Source organism: Heteronotia binoei, chromosome 9 (assembly GCF_032191835.1).
Source record: "Heteronotia binoei isolate CCM8104 ecotype False Entrance Well chromosome 9, APGP_CSIRO_Hbin_v1, whole genome shotgun sequence".
Lineage (NCBI taxonomy): Eukaryota > Metazoa > Chordata > Lepidosauria > Squamata > Gekkonidae > Heteronotia > Heteronotia binoei.
The window spans coordinates 81263269-81288786 of NC_083231.1; the positions used below are offsets into that span (position 1 = coordinate 81263269).

The window sequence follows — 25518 nt, forward strand, 5'->3', positions numbered from 1 at the left end:
TGATAGAGGTTTACAAGATTATGCATGGGATGGAGAAAGTAGAGAAAGAAGTACTTTTCTCCCTTCCTCACAATACAAGAACCCATGGGCATCAATGAAATTGCTGAGCAGTCGGGTTAAAACGGATAAAAGGAAGTACTTCTTCATCCAAAGGGTGATTAACATGTGGAATTCACTGCTATAGGAGGTGCTGGCGGCTACAAGCATAGCCAGCTTTAAGAGGGGATTGGATAAAAATATTGAGCAGAGGTCCATCAGTGGCTATTAGCCACAGTATATATGTATGTATATGTTTTTTTTTTTGTGTGTGTGTGTATGTATATATGTATACACACACACACACACACATATATATATATTGGCCGCTGTGTAACACAGAATGTTGGACTGGATGGGCCATTGGCCTGATCCAACATGGCTTCTCTTATGTTCTTATTATGTATAGCTTGTATTGCCTTTTGTTATGAGTATGATCCTACTGTGCAATGTTTGCATCATTTAATGTTAGTAGTAATGTTTTGCTTCAGTTCTGGATTCAGATTTATGCAATACAAATCTTATTAGATATTAGGGTTGCCAAGTCCAATTCCAGAAATATCTGGGGGCTTTGGGGGTGGAGCCAGGAGGCTTTGGGGGTGGAGCCAGGAGACATTGGGGTGGAGCTAGGAGCACAATTGAACTCCAAAGGGAGTTCTGTCCATCACAATTAAAGGGACCACACAGTAGTCCAATGAGATGGTATTGTTTCTGAATGCTCCTCCTTGCACAGAAAAAGGGACTTTCTGCAAACACAAAACCAGCAGCCCAGGGAGAAGAGACTGAAACCCTCCAGTCCAGATTTTTGTGTGTGTAAAGAACCCCCTCCACTTTTTGTCTAGGCTATCATCCCCCAACTGCTATCATGCACTTGTTCTCTGAGGTGGTACAGCCCTCCCCACAAAGCACCTGAGGACTCTACCACCACCCCACGCACTGGGTCAGGGGTGGCCAAACTTGTTTAATGCAAGAGCCACATAGAATAAACATCAGATGTTTGGGAGCTGCAAGCCATGAACGTCAGATGTCTGAGAGCTGCAAGACAAGGAAGGGATGCAAATAGATGGAGGGGGAGGGAGGTGGAAAGAAAGTAACTTTAGTTTTAATGAGGCTGTGGGGGCTTCGAGAGTCACACAATATGTGCGAAAGAGCCACATGGGGCTCCTGAGCCACAGTTTGGCTACCTCTGCATTGGGTCAACCCAAGGAAGGCCGCTCACCAGCTGCTTAAGGTCCTCCTCCGAGAGGCCGGTGAAGCGGTACCGCTGCTGCTCGAACTCATAACGGGTGGTCTTGGCCACCACCACCACCCGAGAGGGGCGGAACCCCCTGCTGGCGGCTTTCGAGGGGAGCTCGGAGGAAGCATCCGTGCTGAGGTGCCATGGCTTCCTCAGCGGCAGCTCTCCCTGCGCTGCCCTCCTCTCCCTGTTCAAATCCTCGCGGCGGCGCCAGCATCATCATCACCATCAACGGCGCTTCACCTTAACGTCTAAGCTTCTCTTCCTCGCCTCCGCCGGGCGGTGAAGTGCCGTTGATGGTGGTGATGCTGCTGGCACCGCTGCGAGGATTTGAACAGGGAGCGGAGGGCGGTGCAGGGAGAGCCGCCGCTGAGGAAGCCAGGGAAGCAGGTCATAGCCCCGGGGGCTTCGGAACGTCCTGCGGGCGCCGCCGCTGCCACAGACCGAGGCCAGACAACCGCAAGCCGGCCGGCCCGCCTTCCCTCAGCCTGCACCTCAACGCCACGGCGCGCACTCTCGAACGGAGCCACTGCACATGCGACAGAAACCTGCGCATGCCGCTTGACACACACACGCACACCTCTTTCTTACGTATGCACACCTCTTTCTCTTTTTGCCCTCTGCAAATTCAGATTCGCAGCTCACCATGGACCCACGCTCCTTGGCGCCGTTTCCCCCTCCCCCCGCTTTTGTTTTTTGGGGGAGCGGGGGAAGAGGCTGGAAATCCTGGGGTGCCCCGCCAGGGCGGGAGGGTTGGGAAGCCTATTAGATATCCCATCCTGTTGATTGTATAAACTTGCTCTGTGTAATCAATTTTGAATCTCTGTGAGAAAGGTGGACTATAAATAACATAATAAAATAAAAATAATGTGATGTGGAGAATTACTGGGCAGGAGTTGGAGCAGTAAGCCACTAACAGTGGGTGTGAAAGCCGTCAACACCTTTTTCAAGCCAACTTTCCCTTTAAATTCCAGCAATGAGATAAGGGTAAACTGGAATTTGTACCTTTACCTTTTTCAGTAGTTGCCACATTATTATGGAATTACCTCTATAGGGAACAAACCTTGATCTGTTTGTAGGAGATGCTATGAAATGTTTTTATTCATACACATTTATTGTGTTCATTTAGTATTGTTTTGTCTGGATTTTCTTTTCAATGCAAATGTTGTTTTATGTGTACTAATGATTAATATGGAATGCTTTGAGGTTTATAGGAAGAAATGGGATAAAATATGTGGTTCATAGACAACTGAATCTTCTCAAAGGTCCAGAGAGGTCCAGAGCACTTCCCAGCCTGTCCTGCTGGCCCTGTGTATGAATTACATTTAGACATAACTCCTGTAGTGCCCCTTCCCATGCAATATTTCTTGCAATTCCTTCCTTTTTGAAGGGGGACATGAGTATATTTATTAATATGTTCCTTTGAATTTGTACTATGTTTCTTGCAAGGTCAACTGATGTTGTGGGGGGATTGTGTGGATCTATCATAAAACTGCAGTTCATGTTAGCCAGATTTAATACCAAGCAGCTAAATCTTGTACCAGTGAATAGTTGTTTTAGCCTAATCTACCAAAGAATGCCAGTAGGGGGGAAAACCTCTTACTATGTTCTGAAACAAGAATATGGCTTTTGTACTAAAGTGGTTTGTTACAAATGGTGCCAATATCTGTTTGTGAGAAAGATTTGATTTTTTTGTTTGAAACAGGGTCAGTGAGACTTAGAGGCGGCAAAAATGAGTTTGAAGGCACAGTTGAAGTTTATCTGAATGGAATATGGGGGACAATTTGCAGCAGTCACTGGGATGATAATGATGCATCGGTGATATGCCAGCAGCTTGAACTTGGGTAAGTCAAATTGCTCGTGATTGTGACTTTATATATTATTTATTTTCTTCAATTTATATCCCACCCTCCTTGCAAGTGGGCATAAACCAAGTGGCTGTAGAAAGTTTCTAGAGAATTAATCACCAGAACTGTATATTTTTGAAAATATAAACAGTGGTTTTTAAACTAAAAAATGTGATTATCATTTGTTTATTTTTTAAAATTTAAAAATTTTTATCTTACATTATCTTCTCAGATTCAAGGAAGCTTAATTTTCTCTAGAGACACAAAAAGTAAAAATGCATGACAGCTAATTTTTACCTTTTATTATTTTAATTATTTCTCAACCTTAAAATGTTGAGAATCTGATTAGAGGTAATATGCAACATACATTTAGTTAGTTTGGTATAGATGATACAGGCATTTCTGTTTTGCTTCATTGATTGTATCATGACCTAAGCAATGGAATCCAGAGTTAGGTTTTCTGTGGAGGTTATTTGTGCAACTGCCTAGTGTCCCAACCTTCCCCAACCATTTCCCTTCTCATTTTTTAAAAAAATATACATTTCTAGACCTCATGGTTATGGGGAGAACCTAGAAACATGTGGGGTTCAGCTGCTGAGGTCTAAGATATCATATTTCTTTATTGCTCTCCATAGCCCGTTGCCCATCCTTGGTATTCTTTCTTTGGTGCTCATTTTGCCCTCTTTCTATTTATTAAGTATGTGTTCCCTGCACTCGTAGTTGAATGGCTCTCATGACTGTTAATAAAACACACAAAACATGCTGTCATAAAATAACAGAAATATTAACACATAAAATCCAGTAATGTCTGGTACTGCCAACTAGTACTAAAACAGAAACATTCATTATATCAAAGCTGGCCATTAAAACAGCAGCAGTGATGTAGCTAGTAATAAGATGCTAAATAGGGATTGCCAACGAAGAGATGTACAGGCTACCAACACTCAAAATTCTTAGGCAAAAAGGTAAGTTTTTTACTTGATGTCAGAAGATTTTGTGTCAAGCAGATGGATATGGAGAAGGCATGGCATCTGTACTAAGAAGGCCCAGTTTCTATTCATTTCACTCCATAGCAGGGGTTAGAGAAACAGGGCCTTCAAAAGACGACATCAGCTGACAAGTAGGTAAGTCCTTTAGTGTTCCTGGTTGCAAGCCATTTGGAGTTTTAAGGGTAATTAATAGCCTGCACTGAATTGAGCCTGTAACAAATAGATAGCCAACACAGCTCTGTTAGAAGTGACAAGATGAATTTCTAGATTATGCTACTGTTCTTATTTTCAGTGCTATTTTCAAGCGGTTTTCTGATATTTTTTTGATGTCTGATTTGTTACAGCAATCCTGCATACATTGTAGGCTTCTATACAAAACTCATTTCTGAATAAGAAATAGAATGGAATGTTGTGTAATGTTTTTCATTCCATGTACAAAAAACCAAAATAATACATTTGTGGGTGTCAGATATGAAATCACTACATGAATATCATTCCGATGTAGGTGACCTGTACAGGGAGGATTACTTAATCATGTGTGGGTGTCATTATGACTAGCCTCTAAACTTCTGGTATTAATAATTTTGATGATTGTCTACTTGCTGTATCTTGTATAGTGGAACTGGTTCAAACTAGGATAATTTGTATCTACTGTTTCATGCCTCAACTGAGAAGGATAAGACTGTTTCTATTTGTGCTTTTTGAAATACTCTTGGGTCAAACAAAGTGATGAAATATTGAGGTGAGAGAAAAACACATGAAAGTTAGATAACAAAAGTAGTATGTCAAAACATTGCAAGCACCATTGTTCAGCTGGGACGTGCTTCTTTTTAGAGGCTAACACCTGCCCAAGTCTGGCTCATCCCAGCCTAGCTCAAGTGTCTCTGTACTTTCTGTAATTTCTGTTCAAAATTCTCCTTTTATCTTGGAACATGTTGTCTGTTTCTTTGGCACATAATGGGCTTGTGGGCTGATGGAAATTTTAAAATAGTAGGGTGCTCAATACATGTATGCCAGGTATTGTTCTAATATCATATGTTGACTTGCATTGATAGAGTAGGAGTGCCTGTCTTGCAGATACAAGAGATATCAGCCTGAGAATTATGATGCCTCTGTTGCTTCATTGCATCCTTTCACTATTGGTTTCTGACCCATAGTTTCCCTTGAATTTAGAAGAATTCTTGAATATGCAGTTAACCCCAGTTCACAAAATGCATTTGAGATACAATAGGGAATGGGTGGTTGCTTCAAATATTACAAATTTCCTACACTGTTACTATTTCCTTTGTAGAAATCTCATGCAAACAGCATGTAGCTTGCCATATGTATTAGTTGCACACTTGCTTGTTCAGGCAGATAAGTTATCATTGGCTGCAGTGCCCCAGAAACGTATATAAATGTATGTTTATTAACACATTGTTTTCATGTGGCTTCCCATATATAAGTTCTTTCAGTCTGTCCTGGAACATTCATAGTAGCTAAAATCGTTCAGTTTTTGTAGAGGAAGGATGTTATTCTAACACTGACCATGTTTTTTTTTTTTTGTCACAAAAATGTATCTTAGAGAGTGCAAATTGTGTAGCTCTGTGTTGAAGCTACCACCCTCACAGTTGCACTTCCATTCCTGATACACAGTCTGTTTCATTTTCTTTTTTTAATCACTATGGTTACTTTTGTTGTTTGGAGAAAATGGGGCCCAGAAACATGCTTATCAAACTAATTTGTTATTATGCAAAATGGTAGGGAATTTTGTATAAATGTTAGGCAGATTTCCTCCCATCATTATCTATATTGTAATCCCTGGCAGACTGAAATATGAACATTTTAATTCATGTTACTTGACAAGTTGGCATCAGTATCATGAAATGTCAGACTTAGTAAGTTGCTATGGTTACACCACAGAAGTGTGATTAATGAACCAATTACGACTTTTGAAGATATTTTCTAGGAAATAAAGCTCACCTGGATAGAGGAAATTAAATTAAGAGCTGCTAATTCTGTCTTGTCATTGACACCCTCTTCACTGCAGTTTTTATTCTAAAAAAGATATGGGAAGAGGCAAATGCTTATGCATATTTCCAGTTACAAATAACCATGTTAATCTAAAGCTAAATAAAAAATATTTCATAAATTTAAATAGCCAAATGCATGCTGCAGTATGCTAGCTAGATTCAGTACAGGAAAGAGCATTTTACTTTAACAAGGATTTAAAAGATAGAGGGTTTTCCCACTATGGCAGAACTATCATGGGAAAAACAATGCTGTCTAGTGTTTCCTGTATTCTTCTGTTAATAGCATAGAAGTCCCATCTCTACTCAATGTTAACTAGCCCGCCTATCCCACAAAGTAAGAGTGATGTCACTATTTTATTTTTTCATGTCCCAGATTTTTTTTTATTGTTAAGCCTTAGAGGGTTTATTTAGAATATTTGCACTGTGACGTTAACTAGAGATTATCCCACGCTTAAAGGATGGCCAGTTTGAACTGACAGTAAGCTGTTTCTATAATGTCTAATATTAATCTGCCATGCCAGATCAATTCATACAAATATATGGATTAGGTGAGATCAAAGTTCTGCCCATCTGGAGGTTGGAGTTTTGCCTAATCTTTTCAGCTGTGTGTTTTTTGCAGTTTCCTCATTTAGTTTATATAAAAATTATTTTTATTTGCTTCTTTCTCAAAGTGTAACTAATATAGATTGTCACTGAGTTCCTGTTAATTGGAGGGCTGACTGTCATTTTGATTTTTTTCACATAAAGGTAGCATTAGCTATAGTACCCATTGATGTCTGCTATCATTCCCTGAATGTAACAGTTTAGTACAATGTATGCAGAGGTTGAGGAAGAGATGCCATTTATGTTCATCACTGTAAAACCCTGTGCCTTCTGGGTGTTTAAATCTTGGAACTGGTTTGTGCTGCTTCAACCTACACAGCTTATTTATGTTTTTTGAACACATTAAGTTGCCTTACACTAAGTCAGACTATTGGTCTGTCAAGGTTGCTGCTTGGAAGTGGTTGTCCAGAGTCAAGTAAAGGTCTTTCACATCCTCTCCTGCCTGCCTGTTTTAATGGGAGATGCTGAAGGTTGAATCGGGGACTTTCTTCATGTAAAGCAACTGCTCTGCAACTAAACCATTTCCCCTACTCTTCTATAGGTTCTAGGATGTGTGTCAGGACTTGGATGAACTTCAGTCGAGCTCAATACTTGTTACAAGTTAGGATCTTTATTGAAGAACTACAGTACCAGAGTAACGAAATAACAGTAATGGCGACTCTTGGCAGTTGGTTACATTTTATGCTAGCAGCAAAGCACAATAAAACAATTATTCACACGGTCTCAAGCAGTTGTCTCGTCTTCCCAGCTTTCGTTATCAGAAGGGAGGATGCTCCCCTGTTGCGAAGGCCAAACGGCCTGTCTTCAAAGGGCACCTGTGGATGTTAAGCAGAGACTATCTGCCGCCTGCCCTACTGCCCTAAATATTTGGCATAGCAGAGGGGCCAGGGTCAATGACCGCTGTCAGGCACTCTAAATTACAATATGGAGTCAGTTTGGTCAAAGCAAGCAGAGTAAAAGTTACAAGTCCTGACAATGTGGTCTGAAGGCATGCATTTATAGTACACCAGAAATGTTGTAGGATGTTTACTCATGTAAGCCCCCAGAGTTTATGAAAACTCTCCTACATTTGAAACAGGGTTTTTGGTTGGGACATTTGGCTTGAGAGATGCCAACTGGAAAAACAGATCATGCTCACCAGAGAATGTCTTGATATTGGCAGTTATGATTCCTAGCTTTTGAAAATTTAAAAGGCCTTAACACATGTTTCAGAGACGTTGTGTTCCCTGCATCTCTTTCCTAGTCCTGTTGACAGACTTGCTCTGGGAGTTCTATGCTTGGAACTTACGGTAATTCTCAGATGTGTTTATACCTGATTTGTATCAGGACAACAGTTTATGCCATTTCACTGGTTTGAAGTGACTCTGGAGCAGGGGTATCAAACATATGTTATGAGGGCCAGATCTGACATAAATGAGACTTTGTAAGGCTGGGCCATGTTTGTCATAAAATGTGATGCCAGGTAGCGGAGATAAAAACTTTATAAAGGACACGGACACAATTAAAGATTTTTTTAAAAAACAAAATTTAAAATATGCTTAAAAGATTAGCACTCTCGCAATATTTTATTTAACAGTCTCTGATAACTGACACCTCTTGCGCTGAGTTACTACATAAAAATCTGGAGACAGTGTGCTGTAGCAATCTTGAGTATGCTGTTCAGGTGTTGTTCAGATGTGTGTGTATAAGTGACAAACCTACTTTTGATTTATTGACATTCGTTACAGAAATCTCATGGTCAATGCTTTGAGCCTTACACCCAGGGGAAAACATGAAATGGCTGAGCATTGTGAGCTTTGTACATAAGTTGCTCATGTGCTGGTGAGCCAATGGAGAAATAGATGCTTTGCTTTGTAGCTCCTGTGCGATTGAGGAAGCCTGGCAAAGCAAGTTGTGATGCAGAAAAGGAAGTGAGCGAGAGAGAGAGAGAAAGAGAGAAAGAGAGAAGGAAGCAGATGACAGTGAGATGCTCACAGGCCTGATAAGAGCCCTCTAGGGGCCTGATCCAGCCCTTGGGCCGCATGTTTGACACCCCTGCTCTAGAGAGCTACTATTTTCCCTATTAGGAAAACTTACATGTAATCCATCAGTACATGCAAGGTTCCTCAAAGGGGTAAATCATAGAGCTGAGGAACCATTTCAGGCCTTCCCACCTGCTGTGGTCTTCATCTGAATTAGACATGTGTGCACCTGGGAATTTAGAAGTGTACATGGAGATCAAAGTACATGCCTTGACAGTACAGAGGTAGATGTGTGGGGCATATGAAGATTTTGTAATGTGTGATTCACTCAAACTTCACTAGATGAGCTGTTGATAGGGTAGGTTTAAAATAATTTGGATACATTGAATTTGCATACTTACACCCCATATTACATTGAGAAAATACATTTTTGTTTCTTTCTTGTGACCCAGAGGTATCCTCTGGAGTCCTATTTAGAAGGGAAAAGCAGAGTCTGGTGAACCATGGAAACACTAGTTTGCATAATGAATTAGTGAGGAATTGCCTTGTGTTTTTTTCCTACCCTGACTCTCTGTGTTTACTATTTCTCCCATAGAGAAAGAGGCACAGCAAAGCAAACCCCATTCTCTGGACTGGGCCTTATCCCTGTTTACTGGAGTGATGTCCGTTGCCGCGGTGATGAAGAAAACATCCTGTTATGTGAAAAACATATTTGGCAGGGTGGAACGTGTCCTCAAAATATGGCAGCTGCTGTCGTGTGTAGCTTTTCTCATGGTAAAATACAAATGCATATACATTATTTTATTTTTTGTTATGTTAACCAGCACAGTTGTTATCTCTACATTCATTGTAAAATAGCCTTGTTGTGATGGGTTGGGGTAGAATACATGAGGGCTATGCTAACTAATATAATTATTTTCACTCTGTTAAATTATATTGCATTTTGAAACAAGGAAGAAGTGGTTTCACTTCTCATTCTTGGAGACAATAACAAGTATGATCTTAAAGTACATGAAGTGAAGAACAAGGATGATTCCCTTAGTTGGAAACTGAGAGCCAAAGTAGATGGCTGTGTGTTGAGTTCTGTTATTTACAAAGTAGAGAGTAGCTGGAGATCCAGTGTAAGGAGCAAAAGGGTGTTATGACTGAGGAGTGGAAAACCCTCACCCTTGCCTGTAGCTTGCCTAATTGAAGCAAAGGAAGGGAGGTTCATGCTCCACTCCTGTTCTTGTTTATATATCAGATGTCCCCAAATCCAGCTTTCTACATAATTGTAGCAGATTTAAGCTCAAACACATCTATAGTTTTGCCTTAATTTCTCATAACAGCAGGAATTGTTTCACAACAGAGGTTTTGCAGATATATTCATGCTTCCTTCAGGAATCAGGACTGCAGTTTCAGTGGTTCTCAGGCTTGTTTTGCTCTTTTCCCTGGACTTTCAGGTGATTACATAGGGAGCAATTGTTCATCCTGTTATCTTCTTGCTTGTATTTCCCCCCAACCGCTTCATCTTTGTAAAGAGAAAAGGCTGCTCTCCTGGCTTGTGTGTTAGACTCTTGAACTTACTCCTCAGTCATTCTGTTTTCAAACTAGGGGTTCTTAGATGCAAATCTCACTGCCTGCAGAAAAAGTATAGGGATTTCTCCATGGCACCCAGCATCATTAGTTAATGGGAGGAGAAAGTCTGATAGCTGCCTGTAGGATGAGCTCATGTATCCCTGAACAACTGCCTACACCTCCTTAGGAAGGCACGCCTCACCCTTTGAGAATTATGTCACTGGAGTAAGTGCATGCCATGTTCTGTGTTTGTCTAGGCCAAAAATACTTACTCATGCAGCAATTCATCACCTTTCAAGAAAGTGAATTGTGCCTTTTTCTTTCAAGTGAAGCTCCGTTTGGTGTACCAAGTACTGGATGACATTTAAACTTCTCTGTTATTTCATGGGATTGCTCAGCTGCAAGAGTGTATATATATTTTTCTAACTGAAGGTAGCATGCATTAAAACATGTCCTCATCCTGCTTTCAGAGAGAGCCAAGTGGCTATCATGTATTTAAAAAGTTCTTTAGGAGGGTTAGAATGTGGCATGGTAATAACTTTTTAGGTCGGTTCATGTAACTTTTTCTTCCTCCTCATGTGAAATAACAATAGCACGACCTTATCAGCTGGAGAAACAAAACTGTGAATCAGACCTCATAGAGATGCAGTTAGCAGTGATTTCCTTTATCACAGCATCTGTTTTAATAATCACTTTTACCACAGAAGTAACTCTAGTATTCATGGTCTGTCTAAGTTGGTATGAGAGTATGCCTGAAAGGATAAAAAACCCTGGTGAGCAGAAAGGTCAGGGGCTTCCAGAAGTCCTCGTTCATCAAGAATACAAGTCAGATCTTTTCTTGCCACCCTGTAAATGAGCAGATTCTTGATGTAGGGACATCTTATGAATGTTGTGGACCAGGGGCATGTGACAGTTGCAGTTCAGATAAGCTGGAGAGAAATAATAATCAGGAACTGTGTATGTTTCCACTTCACTCTTCTCTTGTATCGCATTCATGCAGCAGTTAAATTAATGATTTCTACCCCCCCCCAAAAAAACCCTGACAGATTATGACAAAATTCAGGCTTTTTAAATTAATGGTTGCTGCGTTGTCAGCCATTTTGAGTCCAAGAAGATAGGGTGAAATAAATGTTTTAAATAAATAAGTAATGGTGCCATTTATCATAGTAAATAAAAAGAAAGATACTAAATTGTAAATTCAGCATGGTAACAAAGTAGATTTTTAAACGGGCCAAACCAGCATATTTAATAAAATTGTATATAATCTGAATAACTGTTCCCTATGGCTATATTTAATTTTTCATGGAAATTGTTTAGTCTTGCTGCAGCAAGTGAAGGGAAATTTGAATGGTTATGGCAGTAGTAGTGAAACTAAACAAAATTTTCTGTCTTGTTCAATTTATATGTTTACAGATGCATTTACACAATTGGATTACATCAGAGTAATTATTCTTCACCTTTACTATAACAGAAGGGGGGAAGGAGGCCATTTTAAAGGGTGTATTTATTTATACAGTTGCATAATCTCAGAATAATCTTCACTTATTTTAGTTCACAAGGTAATGAATGGAAATTGCTGGGGATTTAAGTAATACAGCTTCATTTAAACTTCTATTGCAGTCCTTTCATCCTTAAAATGTTTGACTCAAAAATAACTGGTAGGCTTACTTATATCAGGTTTGGACCTGCTCCAGGGCAGCACTCTTATGACTTTTCCGGATTGAGAGACAGCAGCTGTCCTTAGCATTCTGATCTCAGCTACCAAACAGCACAGTGACCATTGATCTTGGCATACTTATTCAGCTCTTCTTCTCTAACAGAGTTTCTGTTATTTGTTTGAAATCATCCTCCATCCTGAATTCCGTGCCAGCACTGTGTATTTAAAGTATGTTGACAAGACCAAGTCCCACAGCATTTCAAGAACAGGAGACATCTAGTCCAATTCTCAGCAGTAGTGGCTTAGATGCTTCTATGAAGCCCATTAACAGGATATGTAGGCAGTAGCTCATAGCCCATATATCCTCTCTCATTGTTTGTCCTCCAGCAACTGATATTCAGAGATGTACTGTCTTCTGGACCTGGAGATTTCATTTAGCTGTAATAGCTAATAGGCATTTATAGACTCTTTCCCCCACAAAATGTTCTGAATCTGTTACTGGTATATTTCATGGATGACTGAACCTTTATAGTTGAAGGGAAAATTTTTCTTTCTACTTTTTCAACATCATATATGATTTTATAAACCTCTGCCATGCCCTCCTTTTTAGTCATTTTTTTCTAAACTAAAAACCCTCAAATGCTTTAGCCTTTTGTTCTAGAGAAGTTCTTCAACCCCATTCACTATCATTTTTCTCATTCTGTGATATCCTTTTGGAAATCTGCTCTCTAGTTATTATCTACACAGACTTCTGCTGTAATGTGTTCATGTCTCATGTTTCACATTGCTGGGTTTATGTTCCAAGGCTCCCTTCATACTGTATGAGGTAAGCTGACATTTATTAACTTATTTTATTATAACTAATAATAGTCATAATAAAATTAATAAATAAATGTCAGCTTACATCTCTCAACATTAACAGTTAGTGCAAGGTTGGCTTGGGGTATGGGGAACATAGGGACATCCATATCAGTCACTGCAATTATTTTGACTACAGTTCTAGGAAGAGCTCCAAAAAGGGTCCATTTCAGGGATAAACTTATTTTGAATGTACTGATTAGGGCACTGTACTTTCACAGGCTACTGTTTGAAACTTGGTCTTATCCAGCAAGGTTCCTCTTTATGTTCCTACTCAATAATAAGAGGAAAAAAACTATTGATTGTTGTGCTTTTTTCTTTATCAATCAAGGGAATGTTGTGTGGAATACTTTCTATTTCAGATTAGGAGTTAAAAGAGTTGTTGACGTTCTACAAATAGTAGTGTTGGAATCTGTGACCATTTTAGAATGGAACAAAGTCCATGTGGCTCTGTATTGCAATGGTGTTATCAGTTCAAAACGAGAACCTCCTGCTGTACATTTGCTGTTGTCAGCAGTTAAGAAAGTGAAAACTTCATTTTTCTCATTATATGTTTCCCTTCAGCCTCTGATTTTATCCCAGTCCGGCTAGTTGATGGGAGCAGTGCTCATGAAGGAAGAGTAGAAGTCTACCATTCTAGTCAGTGGGGGACCATCTGTGATGACCAGTGGGATGATGCTGATGCTGAGGTAGTCTGCAGGCAGCTTGGTCTTGGGTAAATTTTTTTCAAAATACATTGAATTCAGTTGTAAAGCTATTAATTACTAATGAACAAACAATTTGGATGCATTCTTTGCATGTTTAAATGTGACTAATAACTTGAATAGTTGAACTCATTATGCTCTTTTCATAAAAAATAGAATTTTTTACCTTCTCGACAGAGAGCTAAGCATTGTGAACAACACAGGGCTTCCAGTGAAAATGGCAGTCTGCATCTCGGTGTTCTCTGTAGAGTCCACGAATGCACAATGTATCAGATAATATTATATTGGCTGCTTAAGGAGATGTGGAAATTCACAGTGTGATGAGATAATTTGGTTCACAGCCATCATGGACTCATGTCCTCACTCATTTGTTTCACCAATGCCCCCCTCCGCATGGTTGCCATTCACACTTCCTGAGGTTAGACTCTTTGTGTTCCTGTTATCAATACTTGCTGAAGTGGTAAAACACTTTAAGGGTAGCCATTCAGGATCATTTTCCTGGTGAGAAAAGTATATTGGAGACTTATGTTTGCAAATATATAAACTGAGTAAGTTGGAACAGACAGGCACATTGAGAGGCAGTAGTAGTCCAAAAGCAAAGTGAGCCCTCCAAAGTTAAAGAACATCCTTTAAGAATGGCTTTTTACTATCTCCAAATACTTGGATTGTGATTAGATTCAAAACCAGCAGGTAGGGCAGTCAGGAGGTCTGTTCATACTCAGGCGGCTTTCCAAATGTAACTAGTGATTTAAGAACTTTGCAAGTCTGTAGAAAGTTGTTTCCTTGGAGTCCAAAGAGCAAAAATCTGTTGAAGGAATAGTTGTATGTCTCACATTGCCTGTATTGCTCTTCATGTGATTAGTTGTTTCTGTAAAAATGGAACTCATTTAGATAGATTAAAAAAATAATAATAAAGCCAGCATCTGTCTTGGTATATCACAAAGTTTGAAAGCATTTTCTTACACTGTTGAATTTGAACTGTGAAAATGCTAATATAATAATGTTGAGAAAGAACATGGATTTTTTTTTAAAGAATGATAAATGAATTGTGACATCTTGATGAAAATGGGCAATAAAATATCTGTAAGATGTTCCTTTTAAGCAGCATGCATGTTAGGTAACTGCTCTATATGCACTTGGCCTGGATCCTTGATAAATATCACTTTCAGCACTTTGGATTGCAACAGTTGAACCAAGCAATAGAAAGCAAAAATTAAATTAGAGATGCATTTGACTAGGGATGGGCACGAACTGCATTTTTGCAGTTTGGTTCAGTTTGTGATTAATGGCTGAACCACGAACTGATTGGCCAGTTTGTGAACTGAACTGATTCATATTGGTTTGTGAGCCGTTTTAAGTCTAAAATGCTGCTTTCTGCTTCCCATGAAAAGCAGCAAGGAGCAGAAGGCAAGGGTTTAAATGGCTCTGAGCTTTTTAAATCAAACTGCTGAATGGTGGGGAACTGTTTGATCTAAATAGCTTTGAGCCATTTAAGTCCTTGCTTTCTGCCCCCTTAATAAGCTTTGGTGCTTTTGGTGTGTGTGGGGGGGAGCTTCTAGTGTCCTGGCCCCAGCTATGGACCATCTGATGGCAGCTGTTTTTTTGTGATTTTTTTGCCACTGTGTGACACAGAGTGTTGGACTGGATGGGCCATTGACCTGATCCATTATGGCTTCTCTTATGTTCTTAAGCTGTGGTGAGCAGAAAGCAGAAGTTTAAATGGCTCAGAGCAATTTCACCCCTTGCTTTCTGCTTGCCATGGCTTTTGGTGGTGATGAAAAAGCCATTTACCCCTCTGCTTTTTTTGCTTGCTGTGGCTTTTCATGGCAAGCAGAAAGCAGGGGGTTAAATGGCTCTGAAGCATTTAAACCAAACAGTTGAGTGCTCAGCTATTCTTTGTGATGATCAGAAAGCAGGGATTTAAATTACTTGGGTCGTTTTCGCACTTAGCGTTTGCTCCCCTTATTCCACGGCGCAATTATGTCCGGCTTATTTTCCTCGTTTTCGCACATGGACTCATTTGCGGAGTCGCTTTCCATGAAGCCCCGGCTCAAATCGTTTTCCCACTGGCATTGACTTGAGTTCGATGCCCTGTCAATCATTTTTTTTTTAAGCGCAAGTCTGGTTGCGTAAGGACGTAATAACGTAACATCGAGCAGTCACAGCTGTTCCTTCCCCTTCTTTTCGTGGACAAACCGCATCACGTGTGCTGCTGCTGCTTATGGATTGGCTGCAGCTGTAGTATCCTCCACAGCCCTTTATGTATTAACAGAAGCATTCACAGTGGAGAATCCTAGCACTAGATTCCCCCCCCAAATTCTGAAGTTGCGAAATATCGCAATAACGAAGAGAGAGAAATCGAGGGGTTTGTGTGTGTGGCAGCTTCTTCCTTTCCCAGCCTCGCTCCCTCCCGGGTGGCGAAGCTGGGATTTCCTCCGCGCTCTTCCCCCTCCCCGGCTGGCGCTTGCAACGGGGACCTGACTGATTCCTGCTGCCAGAGCTCCCCCCCCGCCCCATTCTCTCCTTCCCCTTCTGTGGCGCGTGTGAAGAGTGAGCTCGCGTCTATTTTCTAACCGAGCAGAGTGTAGCCAGGGAGAAGAATGCAGGACTCCAACTTCCCATTTTATACATGGCGATTTTGTGCAGGTCCAGAAATCCTGGTGGCACAGCTGAGGGAGGCATTGCCTTTTTAAAACACACACACACATGAACACTTTGGCCCGCGCCGGCACTAGATTTCCCCCCCCAACAATGTATAATGTAGTTGCGAGATAACGCAACAGCGAAATAACGCAACTAAAGTCAATAATAATAAAAAAAAATTCTAACGAAACCAATTGTAGTGGCAATTGAGGCTATTCCAGGAGGGTTTTTTTTTTCTATTTGTTAATTTCGAAATATCGCTATTACGCAAGAAATATGAAGTTTAAAAAAAAATGGCCGTGCGGGCACTTTTGGGAAGCGCCGCGAACGGCTGATGATTGGCCAAGGGGGTGGATGGGGTGGGAGGACGGAAAGGGAGAGGGTGACGCCCACAAAGCAATCGATCTAGCGTGGATGGATTTCCCACAGCAAACTCCGAGGAGTGGATCTGGTGTGGATCCGGAGGTTTTCAAAAACTCCGAAAGCATGTTGAAAAACATACTCCGGCATGAAACCCCTGAAGCGCTGGAGCAAACCGCAGCGCCGGAGCAACAGGTGCAAAAACCAGGGAAAGATCCGGAGATAAATGGGGTGCTACGCCGGAGTAAACGCTAGTGCGAAAACGCTCTTGGAGTCATTTAAATGCATGCTTTCTGCTCTTCACAAACTGCATCAAAATTTGTGGAAGTTCATGGCAGTTCTTCAGTTTACAAACATTGCTTTGTGAACCACAAACTGGCCAAAAATTAGTGACAAACTTTCGTTTGTGAGCTGGTTTGTGCCCATCCCTAGTTCTGATGGTTTGCTATAAACTAATAAATAAACTAATAATAATAAATGATTTTCTGTTTGTTGTGTTTGAACAGGGGTATTGCCAAGGCTTGGAGCCAAGCTTATTTTGGAGAAGGCTCAGGGCTGGTGCTGCTAGATGAAGTGCGATGTACAGGAAATGAACTGTCTATAGAACAGTGTCTAAAGAGCTCCTGGCAAGAGCACAACTGTGGTCACAAAGAAGATGCAGGAGTATCCTGCACTCCCTTAGCAGGTAGATGACTGAATTGCTAAAATACAGCTTTGAAAAGTTTACTGTAGTCTTCTTTCGTTATACAGAGACAAGAAAGCAGGACAGTTCTGTGTAGGAGGAATGCTGTACCTACATTTGTCACTCACGTGCCTAGAAAAGGCATCTCAAACATTTAAGACCACAGACTACTTTGTGTGCCTAACCTTAGCATAGAACAAAATATTTACAGTGGTTGCAATTAAATAAAATGCTTGCTTTATTAGGGGTAACTATCCTGTACCTCTGAAATTACAACTATGCAGTATTTTCAAATAATGGTGTAAAATAAATCCGTAGTTATGTTGAATAAAGTTTTTGACCATAGGACCTTAACTGTGTCTTCTGTAGACTGTAACAGAGAAGTGGTGGCATGAACCTTAACTGCAAACAAAATAAGCATAGTGGGTTGGACCTCATGGACTGTGAGGAAAAGGAGTTTGTGGAATAGATTCCCCCCTTCCTTTTATGCCATCCCAAAAACTGCTTTCAGGGCTATATTTACACAACACAAAGTTCTTGTGTTTGTTGAGGAACAGTACAAGGATTTTGAGATACATTTGCAATGGAAGATGTTGCCTTCCAGACACACCACCTATTTTCTCTTTACAACCACAGCATGCAGGGAGAAGTGACTGTAGCCTCTCCTTTTCCCCTCACTGTTTTAATGTTCTCGGCTGATGGATCCATTATAAAAATTGTTACTTATGTGGCTTTGTGTAAATTTCACAGTGGCGCCAATAGCAGCTTCATGGTGTCTTATGAGAATGCAAAGGCAGTGTGGGTGGGTGGGCGGGCAGGGGGAGCTAAAACCTCTTCTTTCTGTTGTATGGATGTCTGAAGACAGAATCCATCCTACTTCACTCTCAAGGGCCTCCTGTCCATTTGGAGTGGCTTTTCAGGAGGACTGAAAAAGAATTCAGTGAAGCTCATCTGTGAATCGTATTTTTATCTCCCCTTTCCTCCAAGGAGCTCAGGATGACTTACATAGTTCTCCCCTCCCTCCCATTTTATCCCTGCAACAACAATGTGAGGTTGGTTGTGGATGAGAGAGAGTGACTGATTGGTCCAAAGCTGTCCTGTAAACTTTATGGTTGAGTGGTGATTTGAGCCTAGTCCTAGGCTGATACTTTAACTACTACACCCAGCTGGCTTGAATCCAACCCACTGTGATAACACATTACAAGTGAGCAATTAAAGCTTGTTAAAGCTATTGAATAATGAAATTGGATAGCAGTAACTACAGGAAATGCTGGTTCATTGGATCTCCCCCCCCCCCCCCTTGGCTTCCATTATGTTCTTTATAAACAGTGTGAGTAACTGGCATCTAGCCTAATGATATGTTGCAGCAAATTTTATGATGCGGCTTATGTCCCACATAGTTCTCTCTTAAAACTGACTCTTTTAAACCCACAGATGGTGCAATCAGACTAGCAGGTGGGAAAGGGAATCATGAGGGACGATTGGAAGTGCTTTACAATGGACAGTGGGGCACTATCTGCGATGATGGGTGGACTGAACTGAACACACATGTGGTTTGTCGGCAGCTGGGATTTAAGTAAGGACATCAGTTTGTAAAGCAGTGCTGATAATTTTTTGCAAATTGTATAATATATTATGTAGAATTGCTTTGAATTTTGCTTCAAGATACATCCTTATGGTGCTTTTCAGGATGTACATATACATGCTGCATGAGTTAACTGACAGAAGTTTGGGGATTTCTATTTATTTGGTGAAGGTGGGTTAGTTGTGTTATTTCATTTGTTTTATTTTCCCCCTCCCAGTAATTTAGCTCCCTTCTACTGAATGAATTCTGCGGATTCATTGATCAAATCACTTTCTGACCGTCTTATGTTCAGTATTTTCTGAAAATGGTTCTGCTGGAGCAGATATTTATATGGTCAACGGGCCAGGCATGTACTTATGTGAGAAATATAAACTGACACAATAATCAAGATCAGTGCAGATATAGTGCTGCAGTTTGCCTAACCATGGCTAAGCAACTAGAAGCATGTTGGAAAAGCACATAGTCTCTTCCCCCCACCCCCGCCCCCGGATCATTGCCTTTTTTGCTGTGCAATTTCCTGTGTTTAAAATCCTGGATTAAGCAGGAATTTTAGTTAGCCTAATCCCAATTAATATAACAAAGTTTGAATCCAGTGGTGCCTTTAAGCCTGACAAAGTTTTATTCAAGGTTTAAGCTTTCATGTGCCCACATCAAAATAAAATAATTATAATGGAAACTGAACGTAGTCTTATTTTTCAGTGTTCAGTGTTAGAATCACAAGAGATTGTTTCCTTTTTTTGTTTTAATGTGTTCTCCATCATTTACAATATTGACAGTAATCTGTGTGTGCGCAGGAATGGAAGAAGTTCACTGGAACGCTACCTAGAAGAGGCCAGGGGACCTATCTGGTTGGATGATGTTAGCTGCTCAGGAAAGGAGTCTTCCATCCTCCAGTGTTCAAAGAGGGAATGGGGAAGGCATGATTGTAGCCACCAAGAGGATGTCCGACTCAGTTGCTATCCAGATAATGATAGCCACAGAATCTCACTGGGTAAGTTGTCCTTTGTAGACAGAACATCAGCAGTGAATGTCCTTAATAATTAAATGTAGCCTATATGGAAACAAGGGAAATATGAAAGGACTTGTTAGGCTGCAACCTACATGGAGTGTCTAGGAAAAAAATCAGAGTCTAGTGACCCAACATACTATGGGGTTTATGGTGTATGTTCAAAAGTCTTTTCCATTATTTTCAGTGGAGGAGGCAGTTCTGCATTCATAAGTGGAATATATGATTTGGTGTCCTCTCTTTGAGATGAATGAGGAAGTCCGCACAAAGGGTCCTGGGTTAGGTAATGGGTTTTCATTCCTCCTGACTCTTTTTAAACTGGAAATCTTTTATTCAGTTATCTTATGCAGTTATTTATTTTATTTAATTTTTATTATTTATAGTCTGCCTTTCTTACTGATGCTAAGGGCAGACTACACAGAATGAGTAAATATAAATAAAATAAAATAAATATAAGCAACAGGATGGGACATTCAGTAAACAATGAAGTAACATTTGGGTTGTAGAACTGACCAGATATCTAAACAGAACTGAAGCAAAGCATACCGGTAAGTGTTAATGTTACATGTTAAATGCTGAAAAATTACATAGTATGATCCAACTTAATGTATATCTATGATTGCCTTGTCTTATTAAATTCCAAAACTGATAACTGTATTTGAATTAAAACTAAAGAGAGAAACAGAATGAAAGAGTGAGTAGGTATATTGAATGGCGTCCACTTCAAAAGCCGAAGCCCACAGAATTTAGAAATGGAATAAGAGAGTCACAACAGTGACATGAGCCAATTTCTATTTTCTGGAGCAAACTGGTTTTTTTGTATCTGAAAAGCAAAAATAAATACATTCTATTAAATAATCATCTGTATAATAAACAATATATTGCTACAGAGCAAGTATGAAGTTTAAGCATATGAAAAAAGAAAGCATTACATTTTTATATAGCATAAAGTACTTAATCCACGATTACCTCTAACAAAATAAACAATAGCTTTACAGACTTTTGATGTAGAGAAGATGACAGGCAGCTGACAGATTCCAACAGGTTATAGAGTAATTCTGCTTAGTACAGCACTGACAGAACAGTCAAACACCTTAGGTTGTAATTTGTTTAAAAGTTGTATTTTGCCCTTCAGCTTAACAAAGAACTAGTTGTACAGCTAAGTAACAAACCACTGATGTAAGATGAGGTTTTTTAATTAAATCATGACTTCATCTTTTAAAGCTTGTTAAAGCATATTATGGTGCTTAAAAATGTATCACTTTGTTAAATTTTATTTCTCATTCCAAATCACAGTCATGAAGTTTTTTGCTAAATGTATTTCCACATCCATATTTTCTGCTCTTTTATTCACCTCCTCGTGTCATTTTACACCCCCAAGTGTCCAGAGGTTAAGTTATCCCAGCAGTACCACAGAATTTTGTGTGGGAGGAGACCAAGTGTGTTTCCTAGGAGTAAGAATTTTCAGAACCAGCATAACATGAATTCATACCACAGTGCCTTTTCACATAGGGAGACACAAACCATTTGTACTGCTGTTCTTATGATCCAATGAAACCTAACCCATGTTGAAAAAGGTCTGGTATGATTAAATATATACATATGGTAAAATTCCCTTTGGGTACCTGAGAGCTGGATCAATTTCATGGTTGTGAATGAATTTTCTTCATGGTAACAAGTTGGCTGACAGTAAAAATGTGCACACTTTTATAGCTAATATCCTGAATTTCTGTCTAGGTAATATGAGTAGAGCCTAAACTAAATTATTTTCTTGCAGAATAAGCTTTTCTGGATGATGACAACAGCAGAAGGAAAATTTAGATCACTTTGGGTGCAGATATTAAGCACTGATGCTGCACAACCAAATGTCCACTCATTTCAAAGAGACTGGGCAAGGCTCCTATATAAAGTAAGGGTGATACCATAAACCTTGCTTCTGGGTTGTGGTAGAATTGTTATAGACTCTAGTGCAATTGTATTCTCTACACCTTAAAGCAAGGTCTTCTCTGCATGTTTCCTCTCTGCTGAACATAAGAACATAAGCACATGTTGGATCAGACCAATGGTCCATCCAGTCCAACACTCTGTGTCACACAGTGGCCAAAGAAGAAAGGAGGCTCACAAGCGGGGCTAGAAGCCCTTCCACTTTGCCCCCCCCCCCCAAGCACCAAGAATCATGTATAAGATACCAAGTAGTAGTGCCTGTGCTGTGCCAGTGTCAGTGGTGCATCAGGGTCTTTGGATGGGACTGCCCCTGAATTAAATGTAATTGTAAAGGGCCAGTGATTAACTCTTTTGACATAATATTTTGCCTGCATGAATCTCAGCAGCTGTATTGTTTTAACTGGTTAACTGAAATTCAATGAAGACAGTAAATTTAAAAAACATTTTAAATGTGTATCACAATGTGCACTTATATAAAAACAGTCATTAAAATTATTGCAGACTTGCATAGAATCACTTCCTTGGATCAGATCAAGTATCTTCCTGGACCAGATCCAGCAACCACCTAGTCTTTCAATCAGTGGCATTTAACATTTGCTGTGCTGCTTTCTGATAACTGCTAATTCACTTGGTCATTTCACTATGTGAGGAAAGTGCTACAAATGCATCATCTCTTGTGATGAAGCAGTTGTATGATTTACAGTATATTCAGTTTACAGTTCAGACTGCAGCCACCGTGCTGTTTCTGATCATTGCATTGTATAAATGTGGCAAGTGTAGTTTGGACTGTAAAATGGATGTGTGCTGAAGTAGCTGAATGATGGTTTCAGTCTGTGCTCAGATGAGCCTCAATGAACTCAGCCCATATCCTCAGTGTTCTGAAATGGAAATATAAATAGGTTGCAAGCAAATACACTGAAAGGGCAAGGATAACATGTCATGTAAAATTTGATTTTGTTATTGAAAGACATTGCTAGTTGTTCTCATTTGTTCAATACTATGTGGTACTCTAGTAAAAAAGCGACTAGAATTACTGTGTAACAGTAATCAATTCTTAACAGCAGACCTTGATGTGACACTGCTGCTAAACTTTTGAGAAAATGTAAGGTGAGAGGATAAATGTATTGATTGGGGTTATGAGCTCATTGAGAAATGATGAACAAACGTTTGTTGTAAAGGCCTTTGGGAGTTGGCAGTCTGCCATATGGCTCCTGAGAGAAGATTAAAGTGTAATGGAACCAGTTCTTGTTTTGAATTTCCCTTGTCTCAGGCAAAGTTTAATAGCACTGCTGAAAAGGGGAGCATCCAAGACATGTGTATCAGGAAACAAGATATAACACAAAGTGACAACATAGATTTAGTGGAGCAGAAGGTGCCTGCAGGTCACTTAGAGGCAAAACACCTGATTAAAGTTAAATCATGTTGTACGATTTTTGTTAAATGATGAGAGTTGAATGTTTCAGTGCTCTCCATTTGGAAGAAAACTTTTGTATATAAGGAAAGTAGAATTTCAAGCAGAAGGCTCCAACATTAAAACATGCAATCTGAAATTAAAGCAGTGTGGCAGCAGATCTAATGCAGCTGATTTTGTAGTCTGGCTTAGTCAAGCGTTCTCCACTGAGACAGGATTTTCCAAACTTGATATCTGTAACTGAATAGTTGAACACTCTGAATAATTCTGACAAAGTTTATCTCCCTGTATTTTACGACTTCACATTTTACATTTCACTATATTCTTATCGTTTATGTGCTAAAACTGGGACGTGTATTTTAAGAAATTATGTATGTGCCAGGGAATTTGCTTAGATGTGTAAAAGAATTGTGTGTAAATTACTCCATATGCGTGAAACTGGTATTTGGTTAGCATAAAGGGCTATCCAAAGCAGAAACATAAGGAACAAATTATATAAAAAAATGTTCCATTAGTTTTTCTTTTAATATGAAAGTGTAACAACAAGTGGAATGCCCAGTTTTAGTTATCATTTTTGACCTGTATATATGCACAAGAGAAGGAAATAAGTGAATTCTTGATTTTAAAGGAAATTCAAAGAGCTGTAGTGATAGTTTATTGGACATCGCTAGAGTCTAAAATATAGTTTAATATTGTCAATCTCTTTTGAAATATATAAGAATAATTTACATGAAGCTGTCTTACACTGAATCTTATGTTTGGTCCATCTGAATTAGTATTGTCAACTCTGACTGGAACTGACTCTCCAGGGTATCATATGGAAATCTTTCATGATCTTCTTCGTGGTCTCTGAGCTTCACACTCATGGGATAGAGTGCCTGCGCCAATCCCCGAATCGGTACCTAAAAAGCCCGGGATTTTTTCGCGCTCAGCACCAACGGGCATGCACAGGCGTCCCAGTGCGCATGCTCACCGGCGCCAGTGCGAGGATCCCGCCAGTTCCTTTCTGACCGCTGCGCTGAGAGGATCTCTTTTCGTGTCCCTGGTCAGTAAAGTAATCTTGGATTGCTTTTTTGCCTTTGTATATAGCCCATTTGTTATTTTCTTAGTATAGTTAGTTAGTTAGTTAGTTGTTAGATAGTTAGTATTGGTAAAAAAAAAAAAAAGTTTGTTGGACTTGCCCTTCGGGGCTCGGTTTCCCCCCTCGTTTTTCCCCCTCAGAGACTTTCCTGAGCGGGGTTTTTTCCTGGGCGTCTATGGAAAGACATTGGGGTTTTTTTAAGAGGTGTCATTCCTGTGGGAAGAAGATTGCCCCCCCACGGCTGTCTCCTCTGTCTGGGTGAGGGACATAGAGTCGATTCTTGCGCTCACTGTTTCAGTTTCTCGAAGCAAACTCATAAGAATCGAGCGGTGAGGTTTTCGGCGGCTTTGGTCGAGTCGGCACTTTGTCCACAGAAAATGGCATCGGACCTGTCGGTACCGATGGGTGAGGCTGCGGCCCCGACGGTCACATCGGCTGAGACTTTGCCGATCAGGACCAAGATGCTGGTCGAGCGTGGGTGTTCCACGAAACGGCCTCCTGAAGGGTGAGTGGACACCCCGGCTAAGAGGTGTCAGGATGATTCAGGGACCCGATCATCCACGCTGAAGAAGGGGAAATCGAAGGAGAAGCAAAAGAAGAGACCATCCCGCACCCCTTCGCTTTCGCATGACGCTTCGACATCGACAGCCCCACCGAGGAAGATCTCGGCGTCCCCGCGTCGTAGCCCTTCGGTGTCGAGAGGCAGTGCTTCGCAGCTGCGCCTATTGGCATCGGAGCACGACATTGACCTGACTCAGCGCTCCCACTCTTCAGGGTCCAGGCATCACAGTGAGAGCGACTTGGTCTTGGAGGTGGAGGGGTCGGTGCCGATGGAGCCTTTGGCACCGATGGATCAGGTGAGAGGCCGGAGAGAGCTGGAACCAACTGCAGTAGCTCGTCGCTTCCCACCACTTCCGCCATGGGAGCAGCGCCAATGGCCTCATTACCCTTATCCTTACCCACTGTACCAATGGTACCCTCCTCTTGAGTTCGCAGATTGGGACTAGCAGTCCAAGCATCCCACATGTCCAGGCTGTCTCAACATTCTAGACGGCGTCCTTCGGCATTGATCACTGTCCCGCCTGACAGACGTGGCGTAGTGGTGGAGGAAGTCCAACCTCGGTCGTCGGGGTCGATCCAGTCGCCCATCAGAGAGTCTACTCCGGTGCTGTCAGAACGGACTCTACACAGAGAGTCTTCATCATCGGACTCCGAGGTCGGTACCGATGATCCGGACCGGGCTTTGGAACCTTCCCCGGTGTCTCATACGGCTGAGGATCTTCCCATCTTACCATCAGAGGATCTGAAGTCGTACGGGGACCTGGTGAAGAGGATGGCACTCTCC

The 25518-nt window shown here is 40.7% G+C and overlaps 1 protein-coding gene across 1 annotated transcript in view; it reads left to right on the forward strand.

Annotated features, from left to right (window-relative positions):
• Window positions 1–25518, forward strand: part of PRSS12 (serine protease 12) — an 84616-nt gene that overhangs the window by 18886 nt on the left and 40212 nt on the right. Inside the window, exons 2-7 of the mRNA XM_060246863.1 lie at window positions 2979–3117; window positions 9281–9459; window positions 13322–13472; window positions 16971–17149; window positions 18581–18722; window positions 19526–19722. Coding sequence (XP_060102846.1) covers window positions 2979–3117; window positions 9281–9459; window positions 13322–13472; window positions 16971–17149; window positions 18581–18722; window positions 19526–19722 — 987 coding nt within the window. The remainder of the gene's footprint in view (window positions 1–2978; window positions 3118–9280; window positions 9460–13321; window positions 13473–16970; window positions 17150–18580; window positions 18723–19525; window positions 19723–25518) is intronic.